The following is a 27,103-nucleotide window of genomic DNA, read 5'->3' on the forward strand; positions in this document are numbered from 1 at the left end:
TTTCACACAGCCTCCTTCTCCCACGCTCGCAAAGTAAGGTATATAATAGAATATGGGTGCGTGGAGATCAAGTTAGGACTTCGAAGGCAGAGATTCGAGGAACTTTAAGGCATGCTGAGGAAAGGGATTATATATAGGCAGTTGCTTTTTCATCTAATCTAGTCTATCATGGGTTTGAGGTACCCATCTCAATAAATCTTTGCTTATAAAAAAAAATCTAATCTAGTCCTTAGGATTAGCTAGTTATTTTTAGTTTCAATACTATAAATATATCAATATAAATCTGGAATAGGGGTCAGAAAATGAAATACTAACACTCTAAAAGTCTCTAAAAGTGTCACACATCCATCATATGGACTCTGCTACATGAGTTAATGTATAAAAGTCCATTCCACCATTTTCTCCTTTCATTTTATGCAATTTAATTTGATTTACTTTGCTTCAAATACTTTATCGCTTTCCTTTTAATTTAATCTTCAGTTGAATCTTCTTTACAGCTTCTTTATAAGCTTTCCTTTACTTCTTATGCACCTTTTGATTTCAATTTTTTATTTTTAGTTTCTTGATTCGCTCCCCATACCACCCTTTCCAAAACAGTTTTCAGTTTTTAAAAACTGAAAACTTGTTTGGTAAGACCTGTTTTCAAAAACAGTTTTTGAAAACAATTCTCATTTTCAGTTTTTAAAACTAAAAAACTAAAACAGGTAAAAGATGTTTTCAGTTTCAGTTTTCAGATATCAGTTTTCTAAATGTTCGAAAACATGTCATTCAAACTGTTTTCTTCTTCTGAAAACTGTTTTTAAGAATTGTTTCTGAAAACTGTTTTAAAAACTGAAAACTAAAACGGCTATCAAACAGACCCTAAGTTATTTGTTCCCCGGAACCTCGATTACATAAGTTATCACAGGATAACTTGCACGTACTTATCAGTTAATATTTCAAAACAAGAGTTTAGGCTCACTGGGACTCCGATTCACCAAGTTATCACTAGATAATTTGGCTATCTTCACTCCCTATAAGTCAACACCTATGCAAAAATTTAAGTGTTAAGCTCACCGGAAACATAGGTGCAATTTCTAGTGTAAACACACTCACATTGTCCCTCGACCTTTTTATCCTTCCTCCGGTGACGCTGTTGTCTCCCCCATCCTCTCCGTCGAATCCTTCCTCCTCCTCCTCCACCACACTCACACTCACCCTCGCTTCCTCTCTTTGCCTTTACCTCTTCACACCTCCCTTTAGCAACGCCATCAGATTCATATCCATTTTCCCTCCATCTCCTAGTCCCACTTTCGTGCTGCGTCACCACCGTTGTGCTGCCTCCTTACTATCGTGTCGCCACTATGGCACTCCATTGCCACCCATTGCTGGTCAGCCATTGCCTCTCCACCACTTCACTAGTGTTGCCTGCCTACTTAGCAGTATTGTGCTGATGGTATGTTGATTTTATTTGTGACATTTATTTTGCTTAAGAGATTTTAAGTGTTAATCACTTGATGTGTATGAGCTTTATTTTACTTTGTTGGTTGTCAATAAAAAAATAAAATAACTAGGTATGACCAACTCTATTTTACTATATTGCTACTAGGAGCTTAACTCTTATGAAAGACAATGAAAAAGAGTGCCTTAGATCAATTGTGGAGTCATGGAAGACCCTAAATAAGAAATTGTTGATGAGAGAGTAGCACGAGACAAAGTGATCAAATGAAACAAGTAGAAGAAATTGTCTCTGCTCTTGAGAAACAGGTCTTGTAGATCCAAAGAATTACTCATGAGCTTAAAGTTGAAGATGTAGTAAAGGATATTGAAAGTGTTGAATCATATGATGGAACAAAATAATAAAACTAGTTGATGGGTAACTCGTCTAAGCATCTCGCTTATCTTATTTGTCGATTACTCGAGTGCCTTGACCATTAGGAGTCAGTGTTAGAATAAGGGGGATCAAGAAGAGGGTAGAACTCTATAATGAGCTTAAGAGATAAGATCATAGGAGTGATTTAACACCACATTTTGACCCAAAACCTTAAGGCAGTGAGTCCATGAGTCTTCACACTTATATTTTTTTTGTTTAACTCATTATTAACAATATGAGACTTACTACTCACACTTCAAATTTCCAACCGCAAGTTTTTTTTTTCTTTTCCGATCCTTCATGTCCAAAAAGTCAAGATTTTATTACAATAGTAATTCCATGTCAATAATGTTACTTACACACCTCTCATTTGAGGTGGAAGAGGTGGAATGAAGAGAGAGATAGGAAGAAAAGAAAAAGTAAGAGAGAGAAAGTATGAGATTTGATAGATGATAAGAGGAGAGAGATAGAAACAAAAAGAGGTGGAAATGAAGTGTTTAAAAAATGAGGTGTGTATATATCATTGTTGATTCCATGTAGCACATAAACTACCGGACTCCAACCCACATGTATATGTCTACTACTCTACTTTAATAAGCTAGTAGTACCTCGTAGATAAAGATTTCAGTAATACAGGGAGAAGGGCGCGAAGAGAGAGAGAGATAGATAGAGTGAACAAAAAGGTCGTTTTTTCAGTTCCAAGCCTTTGAAAATGGTGAAGGAGTGAAGGACTGATTATAGTTCCTCATCACACCTGCATATGTTGGATGAATATGGAGCTCGATTCGTTTCCGTGGTCAAAGCCAAAATCTAGGAACACAAAGTTCTGTTTTGTTGATGTACGGAGCAGACAACATAAACGTGGACAAGCACCAACAAATTTGGCCACAGAAACAAGCCACAGAAGTTTCTCAGACATGGATTTTAGCTCCCCAATCATCAATCTCCTTGTACATTTTCTTCTTATTTTTTCATTGCTTTGTCCTGTTCATTCTTCACAAAATCAGACTTTTAAACCAGAGGAAGAGTTGCACAAGTTGAAATCCACAATAAGAACTCGTCTTCAACAGATAAACAAGCCTGCCATTAAGACAATTCAGGTATGTGAAAATCTTTAGTCTTTTTGTCTCCACCTTACTAGAATTTGGGATGTGTAAATAAGAAATGATGATTGTCTTCTCATAAATAAGGGCTGTTTTTTGCCGCATCTCTCGTCAATGTGGACTTCTACCACATCTCGCCACTCCTTCAGTTTTTGACTAAAACTGATGTGCTTGTGTTTGTGTTTTTGTTCCTTTTTTTTTTGCAGAGTCCTGATGGTGATATAATAGACTGTGTTGTATCCCATAAGCAGCCAGCTTTTGATCATCATCTATTGAAAGGGCATAAGCCATTGGTATGATTTTTTTTATTTTGTTCATTGTATTAATTGAAGAAATATCAAATTTGTTAATTTGAAGCTAAGCTATTGAATTTCAGTTGAACAATTGGAAATTTAATTTCATATTTGCAGGACCCTCCAGAGAGGCCTAGAGGCCATGATCAAATGGGAATTTTGAATGAGGAATTTCAGTTGTGGAGGCTATCTGGTGAAACATGTCCAGAAGGAACAATTCCAATAAGAAGAACAACAGAGCAAGACATGCTAAGAGCAAGCTCTGTTAATGGATTCGGAAGAAAATTTGTGAGAAGTGTCACAAGAGACACCAATGGCAATGGACATGAGGTAATCACAGAAAGCAACATAAAACTCATAATATTTTCTTTGTTCTCTCGCTTTCTCTGCTTTCCTCAAATGAAGTAGAGTGAGGATTAAACAAAGAGGTTACAGAAACCGATAATGGAAAGGGGTAAAGCAAAAGCAAGCATATAGTAGTTAAGTGTTTCATTTTTGGTTATATGCTTTTCAAAGATTATTAAATTAGAACACATGTGACAATTAAACACAACTTTTTTGTTTTTCATATGTTATATTAGTCTTCTTTACAAGTATGAATTCTCCTTACCCTCTCAATGGAACAAAAGAAATTAAAGCATGAATACTGTCTTTTTTTTTTTACTTTGTTAAAAAAAGTCCTTTGATTCTTTTGTTTGTGTACATCATCCTTTTTCTGTTTAAAGTGATCACAGAATTTCATGGCTCTCACTCTTCAGTTAAGTATATTGTTTCACTTGGTCCAAAGTAAGAGGGTCTCTTTTAATTTCATTCATATCTGTCCTCCAACTATCTTGATCTTCTACAAAAACTAAACAAACACAATCCAACTTAACACATGTTTGATTTGATAATTTGCACATAATCTAAGAGACGTTTGTATATCATAGTGCATGTTTAGATTCTGCAGATAAAAGAAAAATCGATCCAATTATGATGTTAAAACTTGAAGCTCCTAGCAAGAAGGGATTCTACACCATTTTACCATAGAATCAAACATACTATATTAATTCTTCTACGAGTTCTTTGTCATTTGAATTGAACTATCAAATGGTTCCTTCTGCCACAGCATGCAGTTGGGTATGTGAGTGGGGATCAGTACTATGGAGCAAAGGCCAGCATAAACGTGTGGGCCCCACATGTGGAAAACCAATATGAATTCAGCTTATCTCAAATGTGGATCATCTCTGGCACATTTGAGGAGGATCTAAACACCATTGAAGCTGGTTGGCAGGCATGTTAATTACACCCATTACTCCACCTTAATTACATAATTAATCCTTCACTATTTCTCTTTGTACTAATTAATTTCGTCCTCATCTTTGAAAACTCTTTCTTAAATGCAACCTATTTGGTTACGCATTCAAAAAGAAGTTAACTCATCAACTACTACCTACCTCTCATTTTCATCTATGTATTTAATTTTGTTTTTTAGCCAATCAAGCTAATTTCATGTAATTTTATGCAGGTCAGCCCTGAGCTCTATGGGGACAGCTACCCTAGATTCTTTACTTATTGGACGGTGAGTAAATTTATTGAAAGAAAAGAGGGTGGAAAAGTATACTATACGTATAATTATTTTTTGCTTCAAGAGTAAGGTACCTATTTATATGGAAAAGCAATGATGATGATATATGATAACATATAATTTTTAATTATATGCAGAGTGATGCATATCAAGCAACCGGGTGCTACAATTTACTTTGCTCAGGATTTGTTCAAACTAATAGCAAAATTGCAATTGGTGCTGCTATCTCTCCAACTTCTTCATATGATGGTGGGCAATTTGATATTAGCTTACTTGTCTGGAAGGTAATTCTATATTCACTTACCAAATTGACCTTAGAAAATGATGCACAATTTAATGGATATTTATTTAATTTCTCCATGGTCATTTGACTTTTCTTCATATATTTTCATTCTTAATTATAAGATTTTTTAAAAACATACTTAACGTTATTTTATATAAGACTCCTACTAAATGATTTACTAGAATCCTCGTATATTTAAGAGAATAATTACTTTGCATAAGATCAGCTTATGGGTCCCATCTATATTGGATAAAATATTTGATTTTGATGAGGAGGGTGATGTCTACCATTGCCTTTATTGTTAAATTCAGGAAAATATGAAATATCGTAGTCAAAGTCTCAAAGGAGCCAAAAACAAAAAGAAAAAAAAAATCTAAACTAAAAAGATGGTCAATGTGGGGAGCATGGGGCGCCTCTCCACTATTTTGGATGTCCAGCTTTGCCTCTGAATATTGTTGTATAGATTGTTGAAGAAGTAGGGGGATTGGAGTGTAAGTCATTTTTCAAAAGGAAAATTATTTGCATATAGTACAATAGAAATTCAGAATGAGAAAGGAAGAGAAAAAAGAATAATGTTGTGTTAACATCTCATTTTCACCTCCACATTAGGTAAATAGAAAAAGAAAATAGAGAAATGAGTGATATAATTTGTGAATTAACAAGAAATACAGAGAAAGATAGAAAGAAAAATGTGTGGAAATGATAAGAGAAAAAGTGAGGTATGAATGTATCATTACTCGAGAAAAAAGAGATATAAAGAAAAGTGAAATGTATCATTGCTTGTGTGGAGTGTTCGTGTTACTTTTTAAGTGTAATATGATATTTTTAAAAATATTGTAAGTTTCTTTTAAAATATATACTATTAGTCTATTTCTAAAATATAATAAATTAAAAATAAAAATAATATTATTTCCATATTTATAAATCTTACTAAAATGACCTGATTTATCATTTATTAGATTTTAAAGACTTTTTCGATGACATGAAATCTGACTACTTTTAGGCTTAGCTAAATAAATTGTTAAAATGGGCTTACAAATGTTAAAAAATTAGCAAAAGAGAAAGATAAATAATTTTGGTTTTACAAATGTTAATGTACATGCACTTCACTCACTTTACTAATTTGGAACATCACACGCGTGCACTGGGTGAGTTCGAATAATGTACTGCGAACTCCCTTATGCTTTACTTTCAGGATTCTTTTCCCTTTTCCAACTAAAGATCTCCAATTTCTGAGTTCTGAGCCTCACCTTTTTCTTCCTATATTTTCCCATTATTTTAACAAAATTCGAATATTTCATTCACAACCTTAGCACTTTTCTTTCCCTCTTTTTGACCCATTTCAATTCTCACGCTGCCTATCATGTTGTTCACAATCATTATGTCTATCTTTCAGTAGCCTAGCTTGACTGAAGCTCTCTACTTTTTTTTATTCTTTTGTTTAGGATCCAAAGCATGGAAATTGGTGGCTTGAATTCGGATCAGGGATCCTAGTTGGGTACTGGCCATCATTCTTGTTCACCCATTTAGGGGATCATGCAAGCATGGTTCAATTTGGTGGAGAAATTGTGAATTCAATGTCATCAGGTTCTCACACTTCCACCCAAATGGGTAGTGGGCATTTTGCTGAAGAGGGTTTTGCAAAAGCATCATATTTTAGGAATTTGCAGGTTGTGGACTTTGATAACAACTTGGTTCCATTGTCAAATCTCAAGGTTCTAGCAGACCATCCGAATTGTTATGACATACAAGGAGGGCTCAATAATGCCTGGGGGAATTACTTTTACTATGGTGGTCCTGGCAGAAATGTGAAGTGTCTCTAAGGGAATAATTGAAATGATAAAGAATTAATTATATATAGAGGTGAAGATTTTATAATTTCCATTTTGCTAGGTTTGGGTGATATGGGTTTAACTCTCAAGCTTTTTTGGCTTATTTATTGTTAATTGTCAACTTGGTGCCTAAAAATTTTTGGCAATGACAATTAATCTCTGAAATAAGGAAATAAGTTCAAAAATACTTAAATGTGTAAAATATGTGTTAACTTAGGATTAATTTAACTGACATTTTACATAAATATTTTGACATATTTAATCTTCTAGTGACTATGCTAGCTGACCATTCAGTCTTTATTCTTATATTCAATTTGAAGTTCTTATTTGTTGATTTTTTTAACAGGTCATCCATTTATGAGACTATTACCACCCACTGGGCACTTTGTAAATGTTGGAAGAGATATAGTAAATATACTGCCTTTTCTTTATACCCGCCCCTGCCTAAATCCCAGCAATATTCCTTCCTTCTTCCTTGTCCTCCTGATTACTTCTGCAAATTCTTCAATTACTTCTGATGATACATGCAAACAATTTTGTACCAATATGAATCATATTTAAATTTTTTATTATTGATGAAAGCCATAATGTCAAGTACTGAAAACAGTGTTGCAATCTCCCATTTTGGTCATACCATATTTTTAATACATGTCTTCATGATAAAAGTGTTAAGGCCAACTTACATTGAAGCCAACTCATGGTTGACACTTAGTAAAGGTTTAGTAACAGAATCGAACAAAAATAGAACAAGACAGAATATAACAGATTAATAATTTTTTATATGATATGCTTAGTTAAATATATAATCATGCATGTTTAACATTTAACTCAGCATAAAAATTGAACTCAACATAATACATTTTTAATAATATTAAACATGTATGATTAATGTACAATGTACTCGATATGTTTTTGTTAGATCTCATGAAAGCTAAAATAGTATCTCGACCAGTATGAGCAAGTAGAAGGGTTATATTAGTTAGTGTGGGACACTTCTATTAGAATTAGGGAGGCATATACTCAACCCAAAAGCTAGCTCAAGAATTAAGGTTTGCTCTACCCTTTATAAGCACTTGGTTGGCCACATCTCTAGCCAATGTGAGACTTCTAACACACCCCCTCACGCCCAGAGCTGGACATCTGGAGCGTGAATTAACATCAAAGGGTGGCCCAAATACGGCAGGTCTCCATACAACAAATGGATCTAGGATAGACTCTGATACCATATTAGAATTAAGGAGACCTAACTCAACCCAAAAGCTAGCTCAAGAGTTGAGGTTTGCTCTACCCTTTATAAACACTTGGTTGGCCACATCTCTAGCCAATGTGAGACTTCTAACAACTTCTTATAGGATTATAAGCTACTGGGGATTCATCATGAGAAGGCTATTGGGAAATAATATATGGGTAAAGGTCTCAGAAGGCTTCGAAGAATAATCTTAATTCTAAAAAGGTGAAGAAGAATAGTGTCCACTAGTGTGGACAACTTTTTTTTGGGTCCACCGGTGATCTACTGTTAATTACAGTTAGATCTTGGAATCTAGAAATATTCCTTAGATGGATAACTAGGATAGAAAGGAGGATAAAAGGGTACAAATGTAATACTCTTTTTTTATTAATTAAAAAATAAAATAGATAATAATAATTTTTAAAATTTCTTTACCAAAACAAAAATAAAATCCCAGATTTCATCCCATGTATCGCTCTCAGCACACTAGACCAAGAACGTTGTTGCCAACCAGAACCCTAATTGTTGAACCTGCATGTTTCCTCAGGTTAGGATGAGATTGAAGCTTCGTTGACAAGGCCATCGTTGTTCCATGCCCTCGGAATACTGTCAAGCAACACTCTTCTCGATTGGGTTCACCATTGCTGCCAGGTGTGGCTTCAAAAGAAGAAAATGAAGGAGGCCCATATGGGGTTTTTGCGGATGAAGTTGATGAGAGTGAGAAAAGAGGGAGCTTGGAAGTGAAAGGCGTGGCATTAGGAAGAATGGAGCAATGGAGAGAAACTTGCAACCCCAGCAGAACAGGATGATGGAGTTGTAGAGGGGAACAGAGTCGTTGCAGACACCGGCAATGACCTCCTCGACGAGGGTCTCGGCTTGCTGGTAGCGGCGGCCGGCGATGAGGCGTTTGATGACGGTGAGGTCGATGTGGTTGTATGAGCGCTGCTGAGCGGTCCATCGGAAAATGTCGAGGGCGAGATCGAGGTCGGATACGAAGTTGAGGGGTTCGAGATCTGTTGGGTGAAAGGTTGAGTTGGTGATGGTCACACGGTGTTGGTTGCAATGGTTCCCAGTGCGGCTGTTCTAAGGTCGCCAACGTGGAAAAGGGGTTCGGTCTCTACTATGGTGTTGGTGGTCGTCGTTAAGGTGGATGCAGGTGGGAGCACATGAACCTGATGAATGGATTGGGTTCTCTGCAACATGGGAAGATGTGAAATTAAGGTTTAACTTTTTTTATATTTAATTATGATAAACTACTTAAAAACTCTAGGTCCATGGGTGGACCAAAAAATAAAATGTGGACCCTAGCGGGCACCAAGAAGAATAGTCTTGAGTTTGGGAAGGTGAAAAATAATATCTTGTTGAGCCCTAAAAGATTAGACGTGCAGATAATATTTAGGTTAGAGATTAGGGAGGATAGGTGAGAAAATATTATCTAGGTTGTAAAGTCTAAAGAGTATTGAAAATACATTGTAATCGTTTGACTTAATCCTCAAATTAGTCTCTGTCTTTGTCTCGCCGTCTGAACTAGGTCCTTCACCAGAAAAATTTGTGCAAAAGGTCCTCTTATATGTAAAACGTCTGGAGCAGGTCCTGGCCGGAGCCCGGCGAGTGATTATTTGGCCTGCTGATTGTATTAATGAGGCCTATGTGAAATTTAAAAAAAAAATAAAAATTACAAAACCTGTTTCTTCTTGTACAGATTCATAAAACAAGTTTAAATTTGCAAACACTAGGAAAATGCCAATTGCATGTACAATGATCATCGAAAAACCAAACAGTAGCTGCATCTCAATTATTTGGGAAATGTGACCGAACATATGGATCACTAATTCATCATTCATCAACAACAAATCAGTTAAAACCTAACTTAACACTTCAGATCAGTCTCTCTGGCCAAATAGTCACAATATTCTGCTGCTTTCACATTATCTTCATCTACCTGCTGAGAACAAATTTTTCCAGAAATTTCTGCAGAACCCCAAATCAATCTCAAACGATGAGCAAGGCCTGAACTAAAAACCCAAATCACCACCCCCCCCCCATTAACCTGTTTCTCCTCCTTTCTTCTTCCCCTTCATCATCAATCTTCATTCTCTTATACACAAAACCCATTGAACACACAAGACAAAATCCACAAATTAAAAGGTTTGATTTTTCTTAAAGATTCACAAAACCCATAATACACATGAATCTCTTAACCTGTTTGAGGTTCGATTCTCATAAGCGTGATGGGTGATACAGCGCCACAGATTGAAAGTCAGCCACAAATGGCGGTGGTGTCGAAACTGGAAGATTTCTTCGAGAGCCACCAAGGGGAAGTGCAAGGTTCTTCTTCTTCACTCTCTCTGTTCGACCACGTGCCTCCACCTCCTGGGTTCTTCAACGATGAGCAGGATCTGAACTCGGTTGTTGCTGCTGAGTTTCAAGCCGAGTTGGCCACCACGAATCAGGGTCGAGGGAGGCACGATTTGGGTTAAGGAGACGCGATTTGGGTTAATGGAGGCACGATCTGGGTTAAAAAGCAACACTCCTCTATGGTCCTCTCTGTTTCTACTGAGGGTGGGGTGGGGAGTTGTGGGTTTGGGTTTCAGTTGGGGTGGGGGGTTTGGATTGGGGTTTCTGTTGAGGGTGGGGGTGGGTTTGTTTGCTCCGGTGAGTGATGAAGCTCCAGTGGGTTTGTATGAGGGTGGGTTACAGGTCTAAGAGATCAAAGAAGGAGAAGAAGCACAAGTCAAGGAACAAGAATTCTGGACTTGCATTTTTCTGGGTTAGAATGATGAAGATGATGAACATGGACCAGTGGATGATGGTGATAATGAAAGTGTTTTGGGTTTGTTAATTAGGTTAGGGTTAATTTTGTTAATTTGTTTTATTTTTCTTAATTTAATTTAATTTTTTTGATGTGTTAATTTTTTATTTTTTTAAATCCACGTAAGCATCCACATATGCCTCATTAATACGGTCAGCAGGCCAAATCATCACTCGCCGGAGCTCCGGGCTCCGGCGAGGACCTGCTCCAGACGTTATACATATAAGAGGACCTTTTGCACAAATTTTTCCGGTGAGGGACCTAGTTCAGACGGAGAGACAAAGACAGGGACTAATTTGAGGATTAAGCCTAATCGTTTTGATAGATAGTAGAAAACGACAAAATTATTGAGGATTGGAGGTAGCCCAAATTAGGTAGAGTGAACCGGAATAAAAATAATGTTTTTTCTAAAATATATGTTGTTTCTCTTATCATGCATGGTGGCGTAACTTTACCGTGGCTTGGCATGAAATAGTTGAGGTATCGGCCTTGAGCGTATAGGGAATACTTATAAAAGACACTCTAACGTTAAAGTTAGTAAAAGAGAAAAGAAAGAATCCATAAGTCTAAGAAGGACTCAGAAATACTAAAAGTGAATAACATATTTGTTGGGCTAAAGAAGATGATTTAAACTACGCGGATCCTCGCATTGAGCATTTAAGAGAAAACCACAAGTGAATTGGATATCACATCTTTCATCCAAAACCTTAAGGCATTGAGTGTATGGGTCCTCTCACTTATAAACCGCTCAAAGTTGTCTTTATCTTTCAATGTGAGACTTACTCACACTTGATATCACAATAATCTCATCCTCAAGTGTTAATCCATCTAAAACGAAAGTGGAAGCCTCCAAATACTTGTACCGCCGTTAGGCTGATCAACAGGACTCGCCGCCTGGTCACAACATTTTCGGGAGACTTTCGACATAAGGAGCTGGTCACTGTCGGCTCTGATACCACTTTTGGGCTGAAGGAGATGATTAAAACTACGTGGATCATCACATTGGGCATTAAAGAGCAAAACAGAAGTGGATTGGACATCACATCTTTCATCCAAAACCTTAAGGGGTTGAGTATATGAGTTATCTCACTTATAAACCGTTCAAAGTTGTCTTTATCTTCCATTGTGGGACTTACTCACACTTTATATTACAATAATGTTATGTAAATGAACCATGTAACCTATATTTATAAGTTCGATGGTATGTTAAGGGTCTCTTCAAGTGTGAGGGAAGTCTTGTAAGCAGAGCTTCCCAGCGCACTATTGACGTGAGTGTCATCATGCTTATGCTTAAGTAAATGTCTCAATCCCTTACTAGACACCAAATAGACACTTTGCTAGTAGACTAAAGTGGCCCATATTTAAACCAAGTCATACTTGTCGACCATGTGGTGTCTGCGTAAGGACATAACCGTGTGCCAACCACAACACCGTCGGGTCGTATGCCTTTATAATGAGCCGACCGGAACAGGAAAATGCATATTTGCCTAGAGTGGAGTACTCCCTCCTTTTGTAGCCAAATCCAAAACCATAATTAGTACAAGCGCAATCATATTTCCGAGTAGAACAGTAGAGTACTCCACGTGAATATGTCCAACTTCATATTTATGTCTGTTTAGTGTTTACATTAATTGCCAGCTATCTTCTCCTTAAAGCTTACGTTACTAGAGGAGTAACTATCATTCAAGTAATGCATCTTATGATTATAATCGATGGAAAAAGGCTTTGTACATATGCGTTTACACTCTGGGATTTTGTTGACGATAATGACTTTGATTGCACAAGCAATCATATTGTTTCTTCTTCACAAAACACAAACAAGACTGAAATAAACACTGTCCCGGTCATTCTCTGTGAGTTATATATAACTAATTCTTGCACCACTTTATTGTCATTGGTCAACTATACTCATTGCATGCATATTTAGTTTACTTATTTAGTTTAAAAATAACAATTAGGTTGAATTAATTTTGAGGTTTAAACATTGTTAAGGAGTAAGTCATCATAGTTGGAAATTTTCAAAAAAGTTCTTATAGTTATAAAATTTAACAATGAGATCCCAAAAAACTATCCTTGTAACTCGGTTTAATCATTCTTGCATTTGTAACATTTGAATATGTTAAATCATACTACTATTTACATGGTAATTGTTGTCTACAAATGTAAAGTACTTCCTAACCAAGCCTTAATGGCTCGATCCATGTGGTTTTAATGGGCTAATTGAGATCATGGCCTACTGACCAACTCTATACACATGTGCAATTCATGGGTGTCCATGACTAAGTGTGATCTCTACTGGCCCTTGGAATGTTGTTTCCCAGTCGATCTCTGACCCTATGGGCAGAAGCTACATCAGAGTGTTTGCCCTAGCGAATATACTCAATATAGCATTATGCGGACTAGAGCTCGGCAAAGACAAGCCAAGACTCTTGGGAGTATCAATCTTTCTAGCCATTTTGGACCTAGCCGTGTTGCGAGTTTAGTCGGGAAATTCCATCCTACGGGTGGAGGTACATTTTGTACTTGATTGGAAATCTAGTCATGGTGTTGCATTTGTTCTTCTCTTATAAAGTACATCTCATTATGCACCAAATTATATCATTGATTCAGATATTGGCAAAAGAAGATAATAGTGGTAGTTGTTGAGGTTTCCCTTGGTCGCTTGCTTCATCAACCATTGGCATGACTAATGCAACAAGGGCACACGGGTGTCCATTGTATGCATACCAACATCAGCTGAACCAATGTGAATGGGTGGTCCAATGGACACCACAACTTGTGGTGAAACTAAGCTCTTATTGCTATAAGATTGATATGTTTAACATTAGCGGTCCAATGGACACCAATAAGTTTAACAAACACAAACATTCAACCTATATGATAAATTTAAATAAGCTCTTATATCTATAAAATCCCCCAATATCCGTATGTACCCTTCTTCAGTTATCTTGTTGGGTTGTCTTTCATAATATGGACACAGGCACACTGCATATTCTGTGTTTTGATGTACTTTTACTTGTAGAACTATATTTCTAGTATTTATGAAATTTCACTGGATAAATTCTTCCGGTAACAATGTCTCTCAAATGACTACGAAAATCAAAAGGAAAAAGAAACTCTTCCGGAATGTACAAATTATTCCTGTATGTACTCTTGAATTTTTTAAGATTAAAATCACAATGAAGTATGAACTGCATAAAAAACAAAGTACAATTTTTAGATGTAGAACTGATATGATTGAGTTCACCTCTCGCCGCTGAAGATTTAAGCTTAAATGAATGTCAGATCCCGTTTGTGATGCACTTGTTTTTTCACTAGCACATACAGCATTCAAAATGACACAAGGCACATCTATACAACAAGAACCCTGGGTACTTAATAATTCAATAATTCAAATAAGAGGCCCTCCTTGGTCTCAGAGCCACTCCAAAACGTTTAAATTAAAATATCAAACTTTATTACCGAAGCAAAATGTGTCGAAAGACCGCAGCATCTCAATTAGCAGCAATCAAGACTTGAAGGGTGAGAGTGTTATTGAATCATCACTCCACAGAGATAGCCTCAAGCAACTTCTTGGTGTCTTCCCTCACCTCCACATTCTCCATCTTCAATCGTCGTTGCAGAGCAGAACTAGTCCTACCAGCAGCTGCGTAGGTTCTAATCAAGGGTTCAAACACATCTGCTCCTAGAGAATCAGTAGATTTCTTTAAAATCTCCAAAAATTCTTCTGCGCCATCAACATCTTTCTCTTGCTCAAAATGCTTCATAATAGTACCAACGGATTCTGATGATGGAACCCACTTGTCACCATTACCTCTACCGATTGATATTGCTTTGTCTAGAGAATCCACTGCCAACTTAAAGTCTCCCTTTCGCAAATGGTAATCCAAAAAGATTTCCCAGGTTTTAGCATTAGGCTTAGCCCCTCTCCTCCGAGCACGCTCCTTCAACTCTTCAGCCTTATCCAGCATATCTAATTTTGCATATGTCCCTATCAGAACATTCGCAACACGAATATCATAAGTGGAGCAGCTAGCTTCCCACTCTCGGAAACATTTTTCTGCACCTGGGAGATCATTCAACTTGACCAAAACCTGAATCATATTCAGATAGCTTATGTTTGCAGTTTTAGGAAATGCCAGCCTAAGCGAACGCCATACCCTATAAACCTCATATATCTTACCGATTCGCCCATACAACGTAATTAGAAACTGGTAAGCAGAGAGATTTTTGCAAGCATTTCTCTTCTCCAATTCCTTCAGTGCCACTTCTGCCTTCTCAAACAAGCCGGCATCAACAAAAATCGATGCTAAGTTGCTATATGTTGTCCAATCTCCAGTGACTCGTCCATCCCTCTTCATCTCATCCATGACCCTTTCAACACCAGAAATATCATTAACAGCAGCAAGAGCTCTCATCCAGACATTATATGTGAAAGAATCTGGCATAACACTGCCAGCCTTCATTTCTTGAATGATGGATGGAATCTTTTCTGGTTTCCCTACTTTTGTATAGAGAGTCATAAGGCTGTTGTAGTGTATGGAAGTCAAAGGAAGCCCAAGCTCATTCATTTTTCCCATGAGACCTTCTGCCTTTTCAGTCATCAACTCCTTGCAGTAACAGTTGAGAAGAGCACCATAACAAAGATGATTTTTTGTCGGTTCAGGGAGATTAACAAAATAATTTTCAGCAGCAGTGATACCTCTAGTTTTTGCAAGCAAATCAAGATGAATAGCCTGGTCACTGACTGTCTTGATCATGTTCCTCTTAGCCATGGTTTCCGAAAGCTGTAACACAAGAGCAAGATCATTTTCCTCATTAACAGAAGTTAACGAAAACAGTAGTCCGCAAACTATCATGTTTAGTTTTAGTGCTTGCATAGTTTTGTTCAGGACTCGTAATCATAACAAAAACACATCATACAAGAAAAATGTATACTTAAATTTACGAAAACTGATACAAAAAGAAGCAAATAATTCTATTTTCTTGGATACATTGCCCTCATTTTTCTTTAGCATGTGTAAGCTTGAATAAGTTGCCTGCAATTCCTATCATGAGTTCACCACCACCCGACGCAACCACATTAACAAAACCATAGAAAAATCAATATCATTCAAAATCCAACACTTATTCAATCACCACCTACATCAAAATCACCCAATCTCACATCAACAACACATGAAATCACATTCATTGACATGATTACTCTATTGCAAACATCAACAAGCAACAACCCATTCATCACAACCTAGAAATGGCAATAACCTAAAAACCCATTTCAAGGGATTGAATTCTGAATCAGCATTACCTTGAGAGCAGGGACATAGAGCTTGCGCTGGCGAAGCTTCTTGAGGGTATCTCCAACCTCCCATTTGTAAACGCGCTTTCCGCTCTTGATGAACTGGTTCAGCTGCTGGCGAACGTTGAGGTCGGATCCACCATCTTTGAAGAGCTTGAGGTACAGTGTTTCATCCAAGTACTTCTTCGAGCGCTTCACCACGCTCTTGCTGCGCCCGAATCGCTGCATTACCGACATTTTCCGATGCGGTGGCGATTGCGGTTGCTGTGTGGTTCTTTGTGTCGTGATTCCAGAGATTGGAAGTGGAAATGATCAGTGTCTGAGGGAGAGAGAGAAGAAAGCCAAAACCCTAATCGCTTTTTTTTTTTTTTGGTCAATCCCTAATCGCTTCGAACGAGATTCAGAAGAAGGAGAAAGGACTGGGCTCAGGGAATGTAGCTATAGAGCCCAAAATGGTTTGTCATTATGGAGTCTAGTCAACTACGGCATGAAATGAAATGAAATGAAATGTGGATGCAATGTTTCCTTTTTTTTTTTACATCGAAAAATAAATTGCACCAGCTAGAAATCGATCTCTGCATCTCCTACCCAACCCGTATGTCCTCCAGTTCCTACCACTTGAGTTATCCTATGAGGACGGATGCAATATTTCCTTTCTAAATAGAGTACCATTCTTGACCAAAAACAAAAAAGAAAACATAGTATCATTCAATTTCAAGATAAAATAAATAAGCAGGGCATTAATCACAATGATAATATTCAATTGAATTGATACATATCACAATTACTCAATAGTGCTAGGCGCAGTCGTAAATAATAGTTGTTTGAATGTCTTGGTCAAGATTTCAAATCATATGAGCTTCATTCTTAGAGAGAGACCCTTTGTTTATTAAATAGCACTTGATTGTAATCTCTTTTTTCTTGTTTGAACATGTTAATGTGACCGTGTTTTTGTAATCTAAAAAAATTATTTTGCTTCTTGTGTAATTTTTTATAATTTAAAAATAAAAATTGGATTAAGTTATAAAAGTAAAAAAGTAGTTTTAATAATATTCAAAAATGTGAATATTTTTTTTTTATTTATCACTTGCTACTACTCAATTAACTTCAATTTGTTATTGTATAATTATAATTTTAAGGAATAATTTATAAAAAAATTACTAATTTTAATTAATTATAAACATAAACTCATTTATAAAACGATGAAGTCTTAATTTTAAAAATAATATATAATTCTATATTAAGAGAAATTTCATCATTTTCTTATTATTCATATTTTATCGTGCCAATATCCAAACCACTTCATTCTATTCATATTTTAAGATAGAATGAAGAGATTATCCTATTCTGATCCTATCATACTTTTATACAGCTCTCTTATTTTACTATTCATAATTCAGAAATGAAATACACACTTTGAAGGTAGGAATAAAAGATGGACTAGTTGCGAATACACAAACGGGCCTGAAAATATGAAAAAAGGAGATCCAAACATTTTCCAGATCAAGACAGATATGACCTTAAGAGATTGTATTTCTGGCCTACACAATTCATGAATTTCAGTTGACACCAGCTTTCTAGACAATGATCAACTTATAGTTTGTTGTAGTTGGCCAGAAAAACTCTATTTAATTTCGCTGAAGACCCCTATCTATAACAGCTTTCAGTCACCGATCACTGAATAATACAATTATTTGGTGAATTTCAAACACCAAACAAGGATACAAAACTCAAATCAGCCTCAGTTCATACTCTCCAGCCATTGTTATATATCTCACCCATGGAAGAGACTGATACCCACTTTTCTCAATAATCTTCAGATATCTTACCTACAAACATTACACTCACATGTTAGCATCTTTGATTAAATCAATCAGCTTCATTTAACTGAACAATGACATCGCAATATATGGTAAACTTAACGATGATTTCAGCTTCAGAACAACTAAATAAATACAATAATTTGGCGGGTGCTACTTATCTTTCCGATGTACCAAAAAAAAATACAATAATTTCAACATTCTATATGGATTCTGATGTTTCATTCAAATGACCTAGTCTTATTCATTTCATACTACAACATAAAACTATTGATCACTGAAAACGAATAACATTGTGTGTTAGTTTCTGATCCATTTACGAACACTATTTATGAACTGAATCAACTCAACTGTGAACAAATTTGACCTATAGAAGATTCATCTAGGTCACTGGAATCATCAGTCCAGAAGAAATAATAAAAATGATTGGTAAGACACGAACAGACAAATAGAGAGAGGGAAAGCATGAAAGATACGTACTACTGGAAATATTGATCTCTTAATCAAGCAAAGATTCATAAAATAATAGACATAACATTATTCAGAATATAAGAGATTTTAGTACAGGTAGCAGTACCTGTATCCCAGACACAGTAAAATATGGTATCTCAAATTTCACACGTATAGGAGCTTTTCTCTCAGGAGTTGCATCCTCGTCTGTTATACTGGGAAGAAGAAACTCTGCTCTTAACATGTACTCCTGAGAGTATTAAACAAGAGACCAAATCCATTAATTCACAATCAAATTGAGGTATAAAATATGGGTATACAACACCATTTCCAAGTGAACTAATACCTTGCCTCCAGGAAAGGATCTTATTTTCCAGACTAATGCATCCTTTTCCGGTGCATATGATGCAGATCCCATTGAAGTCCGAACAGTTGGGTTGGTCGAATCAACAGGCACAGGCAACTCAATCTCAACATTTGTGGCAGTGCTGTAAAATTCATTTATATTAGATGGGGGTGTAAATAAATACAGGAGTCTAAATATAGAGCAAACAACTCTGAGTCAGTCCATAAATTCAGGGTAAGCAGTTCTGCCATCTTTGATCAAGGTAAACATTGGAAAAAGGAACAGAAAAGAAAAAAAAGCAAAATCAGTACCTACGTTCCTTAAATTGACTCCTAGCTTTAACCATAATCTCAATTCGGCTTTTTGAATGCTTTTCAACTTGTGCTTCCACCCAAAATAAAGGCTTAACCTGGAAACATATCATAGAATTAAAGAGACTAAGAAATTCTTTTGTATGACTCTGTATGTATGTCACCATCACTCAAATAGAAATTCATTTCATATCTAGAGAAGAAGCTGAACCTGTGTATTGAGCCTATATGTCATCAAATCAAACGATCCATCAGGTGGGATAAAGGAAATCGTTCGATCATTTTCAAATCGGGCCAGGCGCACACACCTTCATCAAGCATCAGCACATAATTTGAGAACACAATCAAGAACAGAAACAAACACGCTTGTAGATAGAAGTTAAAATTTGCACACAAAATTATCAGTAAGTTAATACAAGAAAATCAGGTATACGCACTGATGAAATTTGATGTCCTCCAAGTCAATTGCTTTTCCCTTGGCCGTTCTACCTTGAGCCTCTAATAATACTCTATCATTTAATCCAAGTTTACACTCAGGCATACCACTGCGTAATACAACAAGTCATGAAAAGCATGTCTTAGTTTTCAGATAAATACTGAATCAAAGAAGTTGACTTCATAATGAATGAGTAGTCTGCAATAACAGTATCAACATTAAAAGCGCCTTAGGATCCTCTCATATCACATGACAATGTCAAGTGAAACATTGTGTCCATATCTCTCTTCATAAATATTCAAAGGGTCTCACCTATTTAATACATATGAAGAGAGAGGTAAACACAAAATGTTAACATGAGAGAACATTAAGAAGTTTCCACATGAGAGGATCCCCATCCCATAGAAGTAGGGTGCAATGAGTCAAGTGGTTGAGCTTATTTGCAATATACCAAATGGTTTTATGTTCAGCACCTACTCCCAAAAACTGCTCTAAAAGGTATGAAGCAATCCAAGCATGTAGAATCAACAAAGAAAATAACATAGCTCAAATTGCTATTTTTACCTGCATTTCTGAAAGTTTAGCTGACGTTGTTGAAATTATTGGGCTTAGTTTTTAAGGTTGGCAGAAGGAAAAAGCGATACAGAATAAAGTTGTATTGATATAATAAATACCGTGTGATCTAACAAAAGATAAAACACTTGGTCTTATTTATATTTAATGGGAGGACTCCTAATTCTAGTTAATAAAGAAACTAATTAAGATTCATAATCCTAATTAAATTAGGAAACAATTCAATATAAATAAGAAAATCAAGAAATAAATCCTAAAGAATCATCAAAGTTACCTTAAATTATACTAAGATATGATCAAAATATTATAAGATATCTACTCTTGCATTCAGCACTACCCTTCAAGCTAAAGCTTACTTAGCTTTAAACTTGTTACAAAAGTACCCTTTAGAAAAAGAAAAATATTGAGGGTCTGATAAATATCTTGCAAGGCCAAAGACCAAAGTAGTTCTCTAAGATTGACGCGACGCAGTTTATTCAGCGAGAAAACAAAAGACAAAAATAGATAGTGAACTAGGCTGAAAGACCGACGACAACAATATGCACAAAAACAAAATAGACAAGAAGTAAAAAATAACAGTGAACTAGGCCGCAAGAGCGGCAACAATACGCCCAATAACAAAATATGGCTGAAACAACTTCAAACCAAACAATATACCCAAAAACAAATCAGACAGAAACAACAGAAAACCATCAGTGCCAACAACCAAAAAAAAAAAAAAGAGCAGCCTGGTGCAAAACAAAGAAATGAAACAAAGAAGACTAGGCACCCAACTCACCCTAAAAGTACTCGAACTAGGGGTAAAGACGTGAGTGAAACCAACGACCACAAGACCAAACAAGGTGTCCAATGAGAATAGGAGTCATAGACATCTTTCTTGGCTATCGCACGAGATATCACGAGTCACGACCATCTTGTCCAAAAGTAAAATCAGGAGGAGTTGACGACCACAATATAAGAAGTGGTGAAATCACCAAGGCTAGTAAGGTGGCACACAAAAGCTGTTATTTTTAATTTATTTATTTTCCTGATAAGGGAATCTGGTCCTCCTATCCAATAGTATCTTCAATCTCCACTTCTAATAGATTCTAGTCTACCCGCCCGCCCCATAACAAAATGAAATAATAGGTACTAGCACTGAATGAGAAGAAAAATTGATTATTATTCAAGAATAGCAATGAACTGCAGTTACCGGTGATTCGAGAGAACCGAGACTCTCCCTAGAATTCCTGATAACAAAATAGTTACCCTCCCTAATCCTTTCTCCCTGCTATTTATAGGAGTGCCATCAAATATCCTCCAAGGGGCACCATAGCAGGTTTTTGGCTCTCCACCATGGCCGATATCCCGCCACAATCCGTCATCCGCCATCATTATTTGTCAAATATGGCAGGTTTGGTTCTCCGCCACAGTCCGCCATTAATAACATTTATTTATAGCCTCAACTCACTCAATATCTAACTCACTCCATTTAACTAACTTATTGTAACTCCCTAAAACTAACTAACCATAACAACTAGTATTTGCTAGTTAGGTACAATAATAGCCTCTCCTTAAAGGTCTAATTCCTTTCAATACCTTTCCCTTAACTCCCCTCAAAGATCAACATTGTTCCACTCACAAGATGGAAGCCGCTTGTGATGGTCACAATCAAAATTCCACCAAGGTCCCAATGTTTAAAACATGATGACCACAAAACAAATGAGAGGCTATAATGTCAATTTGAGATAACATCAAGAAGAACTCCCAAACCCTCATGTGCCAGCATTCTAAGTTGTCCTTCTAATTCAACTCAAGAACCTGGCCGTAATGTCAAAACGTATTCAAGCTGCACTGTAAGCTCATTCCAAACTAAAAGCATAGGGGAAAGAGGCTGTATTAGCAGTTGAGCTCCCAAGGCCTTCTTCTTCACCTCATACTCCGCCCTTCCAATGCTTGTCACCTTAAAAGGCCCATAAAAACCAGTATTGATTTTCTGATTGGGTTTCTTCTCTAATAACCTTGATTTATAAGGTTGCAACTTAAGAACCTCCTAATTTGTTACACTGTCAGGCCAATGCCTCAAAATAAGTTCATGTCCCCACATCAGCCTATTGATCCCAGTACCTTGGAAATTCCAGTTTCTAAATTCAGCTTCCCATTCATTAGAAACATTAGGCCAATACAATGTAACACTTGCTTGCTCATGGATAAGAAGTTCTGGAACTTGGTAAAACTCCAATCTATAGCCTGGCTTACTTTGTCGGAAGCATGATGTCACCGTGATATCTAAAGTATTGCGTTAGTGTTGGATCTCAAACATGACAATTGTAAACAAGAAACAAACATAGGTACTTGCAGAGTTCCTCTTCTTAAAGGCCCATCTACTCTCCCTTATAATTTAGGCCTAGTCTATTGGGCAGAAGGATGAGTCTAGGTGTTGTAATTTCAGTTCTGTCCAACCCCTGTTCCCCTTCCCTCTGCAACCACTTTTGATGCCTCCCCTTCCTTCATATCTATTGTTTCCACCACTAGTATCGCCCTGTCCACCAGAACCACAGTCCGACAGTTCTTGTGGTTGCAACTTGGCCACCATGATTGTGTCGACCATAAGGACCATTATTCGGGTATCACAGTTCGGTGGTTCCAGGGGAGAGGATATGGTGTCCGTAAAGTAGTATTTCACCACTGCACCAGTAAACAGGTTTGGAGGCTTTGGCGGGGAAAGCTTGACATACGCACATGATGTCCATGCTCCCTTTCCTCTCATCCCATCACGAATGCCATTGCTCTTTTGGAGTGGAACCGCACCCTGAAACACTCCACCAGATTCACTCATACCCCCCCCCCCTCAAAACAACGGCTATCTGTGTTTGGTGATCTTCCCACAGCCAACAGACACTCCAACTCCTTCGACCAGCCACTGCTTAGGTCTTCAACCTCCATTTCTACTAATGTTCTTGGTCCCTTCCCTCTCTTCTCACATGCCTCTAAGTCCTCATGAGTTGTTCTGGTCACCGTTGTTGGTATGACAACTTCCACACCGTGCTACCTAGAAGACTCCCTTCTTCACTGTCGCTTCTACTCAGCAACCCATTTCAACTCAGTCCATTCTCTCTGATTTTCTTTTGTTTCTTCTCCATCCTAGGTTGAACAACCTCCTCCTATGCCAGCAATTCAGATTTTGTCTCTGTTTTTACTTCCACCGAATCCATTTCCAATACCTTCTCCAAGACTTTATCTTTTTTTCTACTTACTTGCTCCCTAGAAGATTGAACCCAGACAGGAATATCTGGATCAAATTCTGTCCGGAATTTCTTGAGAAGAGCCTTTGCAAAGTCCCACCATTTTGCATTCGGGCTGTTCCTTTTCCAGCAGTGCCACCAATTGAGAACACACCCTGTCATTTCCATCCAAACCCATGATAACTTCTCCTTCTCTGTTACTAGCATAGCTTCAAAATACTTCTCTACCTTTGACCAACCACACAGAAGCATCGACTCCTTCAAAGGTTGTATACTTTGCTTTCCCCCTTGAGCCCCGTATAGGAACTTGTTATGCCCCACAGCTGTTGGATAGAGCTCTAATACCAATTGATAGGTACAGTAGTGAATGAGAAGAAAAAATTATTATTAACTCATGAATAGCAATGATCTACAGTTACTTGTTCAAGAGAACCAACACTCTCCCTAGAATTCCCTAATTACAAACTAGATACCCTCCATAATACTTCAACTAACTAACTGTAACTCCCTTATACTAACTAACCATTGTACAAACCAACCATAACAACTATTAGCTAGATAGTTACACTTACAATAACAGCCTCTATTAAGAAGTCTAATTCCTAACACAAAAGAACCTGCCTACACTATTTAGCTAACCCACTAAACTAGTAGTCCATCTCAATAGCTTGAAATCCAATAGTTCCCAGGGAAAGTGTAAAACAAACCTCAAATATGTTCTCATCTTCAATGCGCCAACAACATCAGACCTAATTATTTGTCCATTGCTATTGACAAGTATGTTGACACTCTCCACCACATCCAAGAATACCTGGACAAATTAAATAAACAGAAGAATATTAATTGGCAACTTAAAACATCAAATTACATGTCAAAACAATACATCTTTTCCACTTTTCCAACAGCCACCTCATTTTTCTTGTAGTTTATCCCTTCACTGCGCCAAGATACAGCGTTTGTAACAGCCATGGGAGGTCTCTGTGTAACTTCCATTCTGTAAGCATCTGTCTTGATAAATTCACTAAGAATCTTTGCCTCGGTATATTGAGGATATCCGAAGTCCATTATTTCATCAAGTAGTTCATACTGCAGAGGACACAAAATCAGATTTTACCACAATGACTATACACAACTACTATACACTGAGTTCAAATAATCACTAGCTCTTTATATTTACCACAACAACAAAGTTATCCCGGAGAGATTCCTCTTCCAGTTCTTCAAAATAATGCTTAAACACCTGCCTCAAAGACACGGATCATTCCGACTATTATCATTATCCCGTAAACAACGCAAAGCAATACAAAGCTTTCCGTTCAAAATATTGGAAACCATAATTACCAAATAAGGCTTACATCAACTATACGATGTAGGAAGAAAAAGAGGCTCGCGGCATTGCAGTTTTGTCTGGTTGCTGCCATGAGGTAGACATTGGTATGTTGTATAAACATGTAGGTCACCCCATTATGATACACGACCGGATCTTGAGACTGTGGATCACCCTGTCACAATTTCAAAACAAACTTCATCATTCATCTTCCCCAACAGAAGACTAGAGAGCTCAGAAACAATAAACCAAAATACTCCATTCCAATTTCACCATCATTAAAAATAAATTTAGTCAAGCTAATAGCTGTGTCATGATCCAATTATCCCCAAAACTTAAGCTGTTAGGTAAAGGACACATGAACGAATATAATTCTAACACGCTCCCTCACGGAAGAGCCCACCTAGACTTGAAGCGTGAAAAATGCACAGCCCACCTAGCTACGCTAAAATTCAACTTTTTATTATTAGAAGAATTGGGGGCTACAAGGGTCGAACTTTAGAGCATTTGGTCGCAGAGGCTCTAATACTATGTCAGGAACCAATTATCCCAAAAGTTTATGCTTTAAAGAACACACGAATGATTATATTTCTAACAAGTTGCAAAAAAATAGTATCAGAAATCAGAAATTAAATAAGAACAACATTCTAAAGGTTAAAGAGAAAGCACAAAAGATTGAGTACTGAGTATGTGAAGTTTTAAGAAGAAATGAACCTCTTTTTCTATGAGCTTGGTGAAGAAGCGTTCGGCTTCGAGGGCGGTGACATCGCCACGGTAATCGCGCCAAATGAGAACGCGGCCTTTGATGTCGAGTAGGAAGAGAGCAGAGGCTGCTCCTGCCATTGGAGCCGAGATCGAATCGGAATCAGAAATGGGAAAACGGTGGGGTTCGGATCAGTGAGCCATGTTTCTGCAGTAACGGATCGGAGCTTCGATTGTTGCAGTGTATGTATCAAGTTTTTTGATCGGTCAGGGAGTGCGGTGGATTGAAAAGTCGAAAGCTCCAACGAGTGCGAAGGGTGACTAGAGAGACGAATGTCGGACCGCAACGTTTTCTGAAGAAAAAAAAACTTAAATCAATTTCATTATCTCTATGTTTTCAAGTTATCCATTAAAACAATGACAAATGAATTTCATTTCTAAAAATAAATGATATTTATTAAGATTTAATTGTTTAATTTTATAAAGTAGACACATGTCACTACATAATTGGAGAATTTGATGAAATGGATATAAAAAATTAATCTAAGATTTCAATTTTTTAAGAGGAGTTCTAATGTGTTATGGGTTTTTTTAAAATTTTGTTACCATTATAAAAAATTATGATAGATTAAATAAAAAGATTAGTTTTTATGCATTAATTTACAGTGTAAATAAGTTTTACATCATCATCATTCAATCATATCTATTTATTTTGCTAGCTCATAATTAATTTCATATTTAATAGTATTTAAAATAGAAAATGTAAGGCTGTGATTGAATGATTGTGTAAAACTTTTTACACTATCAATGCATAGAAATTAATCTCTTAAATAAATATTAAAAGTATTTTCCGATGTATTAAAAAATGTATATTAAAACATTTTTGGATTATAAAATATAATAATATAAATAAGTTATGTTGAGACATTTTAATAAATAGTATTAAAGTTGTCTTTTTGTAAATAAATTTTTTTTTTTGAAATCAACTTTTTGTAAATAATTAATATAACAACTCAAATATAATAAAGTAAAAATTTATTTCTTTAATACTCTGAAAAATGATTAAGTAAATATGAAATAGGAAATTGGTTTTAAGCCATCCCCATTAGTTTTAATGGCAATATGGCATCCCTGTATTTTCATACACATCAAAATACACTTTACTAAAAATAAATACATCCCTCAACGTTCCTCTCATCCCACACACATACTCAACCTTCTTTTTGAGGGTTCGTTTTGGTCTCACCCCTACTTTGTTTTAGCGTCATTTTTTTTTAAAGAAAATGTCTAAAATACGCTTAAAATTTAATTTCAACCCTAACATATCCCTTCTCCTACCTTTGAACAACCTTTTCCACCACCATCCTCTTTCTATCACTCACCATTCTTCCGTCTCTCATCGTCCTCTTCTTTATTGTGTTTAAGCGTTTCGCACTTAATGAGTGTGAAACTTTTCGAACTTTGTAAGTACAAAACGAAGGTGGTCTAGTGACTAAAATGACTTTAAGAAAATTAAAAACAAAATAGTTGGTGGAATCGCACTCTTGAGTCGAAATTGACTTCATTTTCACACTTGTCAGTGCGAAAAAATTAAATACAAAATAGTTGCTAGAACCGCACTCTTGAGTGCGAAACTAGCTTCATT

General features: G+C 36.6%; 3 protein-coding genes across 3 annotated transcripts; 1 reads left to right on the forward strand and 2 right to left on the reverse strand.

Annotated features, from left to right (window-relative positions):
* Nucleotides 1-2,439: 2,439 nt before the first annotated feature.
* On the forward strand, nt 2,440-7,595 carry LOC130715070 (uncharacterized). Its single transcript, XM_057565070.1, has 8 exons — nt 2,440-2,952; nt 3,162-3,248; nt 3,366-3,578; nt 4,357-4,521; nt 4,756-4,809; nt 4,953-5,099; nt 6,544-6,961; nt 7,277-7,595. Exons 1-7 carry the CDS (start codon nt 2,620-2,622, stop codon nt 6,919-6,921), a joined length of 1,377 nt encoding a protein of 458 aa, XP_057421053.1. The 5' UTR covers nt 2,440-2,619; the 3' UTR covers nt 6,922-6,961; nt 7,277-7,595.
* Nucleotides 7,596-14,105: 6,510 nt separating this feature from the next.
* On the reverse strand, nt 14,106-16,682 carry LOC130713649 (pentatricopeptide repeat-containing protein At1g60770). Its single transcript, XM_057563434.1, has 2 exons — nt 16,279-16,682; nt 14,106-15,757 (listed from the first exon to the last, which is right to left on the reverse strand). The coding sequence occupies exons 1-2, from the start codon at nt 16,504-16,506 to the stop codon at nt 14,513-14,515; spliced, it is 1,473 nt and encodes a 490-aa protein (XP_057419417.1). The 5' UTR covers nt 16,507-16,682; the 3' UTR covers nt 14,106-14,512.
* Nucleotides 16,683-17,720: 1,038 nt separating this feature from the next.
* LOC130711871 (AP-1 complex subunit mu-2-like) lies at nt 17,721-25,823 on the reverse strand. The gene is made up of 11 exons (XM_057561646.1): nt 25,471-25,823; nt 24,785-24,931; nt 24,607-24,669; nt 24,339-24,515; nt 24,137-24,240; nt 19,634-19,741; nt 19,408-19,504; nt 19,197-19,294; nt 18,886-19,027; nt 18,667-18,789; nt 17,721-18,098 (listed from the first exon to the last, which is right to left on the reverse strand). The coding sequence occupies exons 1-11, from the start codon at nt 25,597-25,599 to the stop codon at nt 18,000-18,002; spliced, it is 1,287 nt and encodes a 428-aa protein (XP_057417629.1). The 5' UTR covers nt 25,600-25,823; the 3' UTR covers nt 17,721-17,999.
* Nucleotides 25,824-27,103: the final 1,280 nt, after the last annotated feature.

Source organism: Lotus japonicus, chromosome 4, assembly GCF_012489685.1.
Source record: "Lotus japonicus ecotype B-129 chromosome 4, LjGifu_v1.2".
Classification (NCBI taxonomy): Eukaryota; Viridiplantae; Streptophyta; class Magnoliopsida; order Fabales; family Fabaceae; genus Lotus; species Lotus japonicus.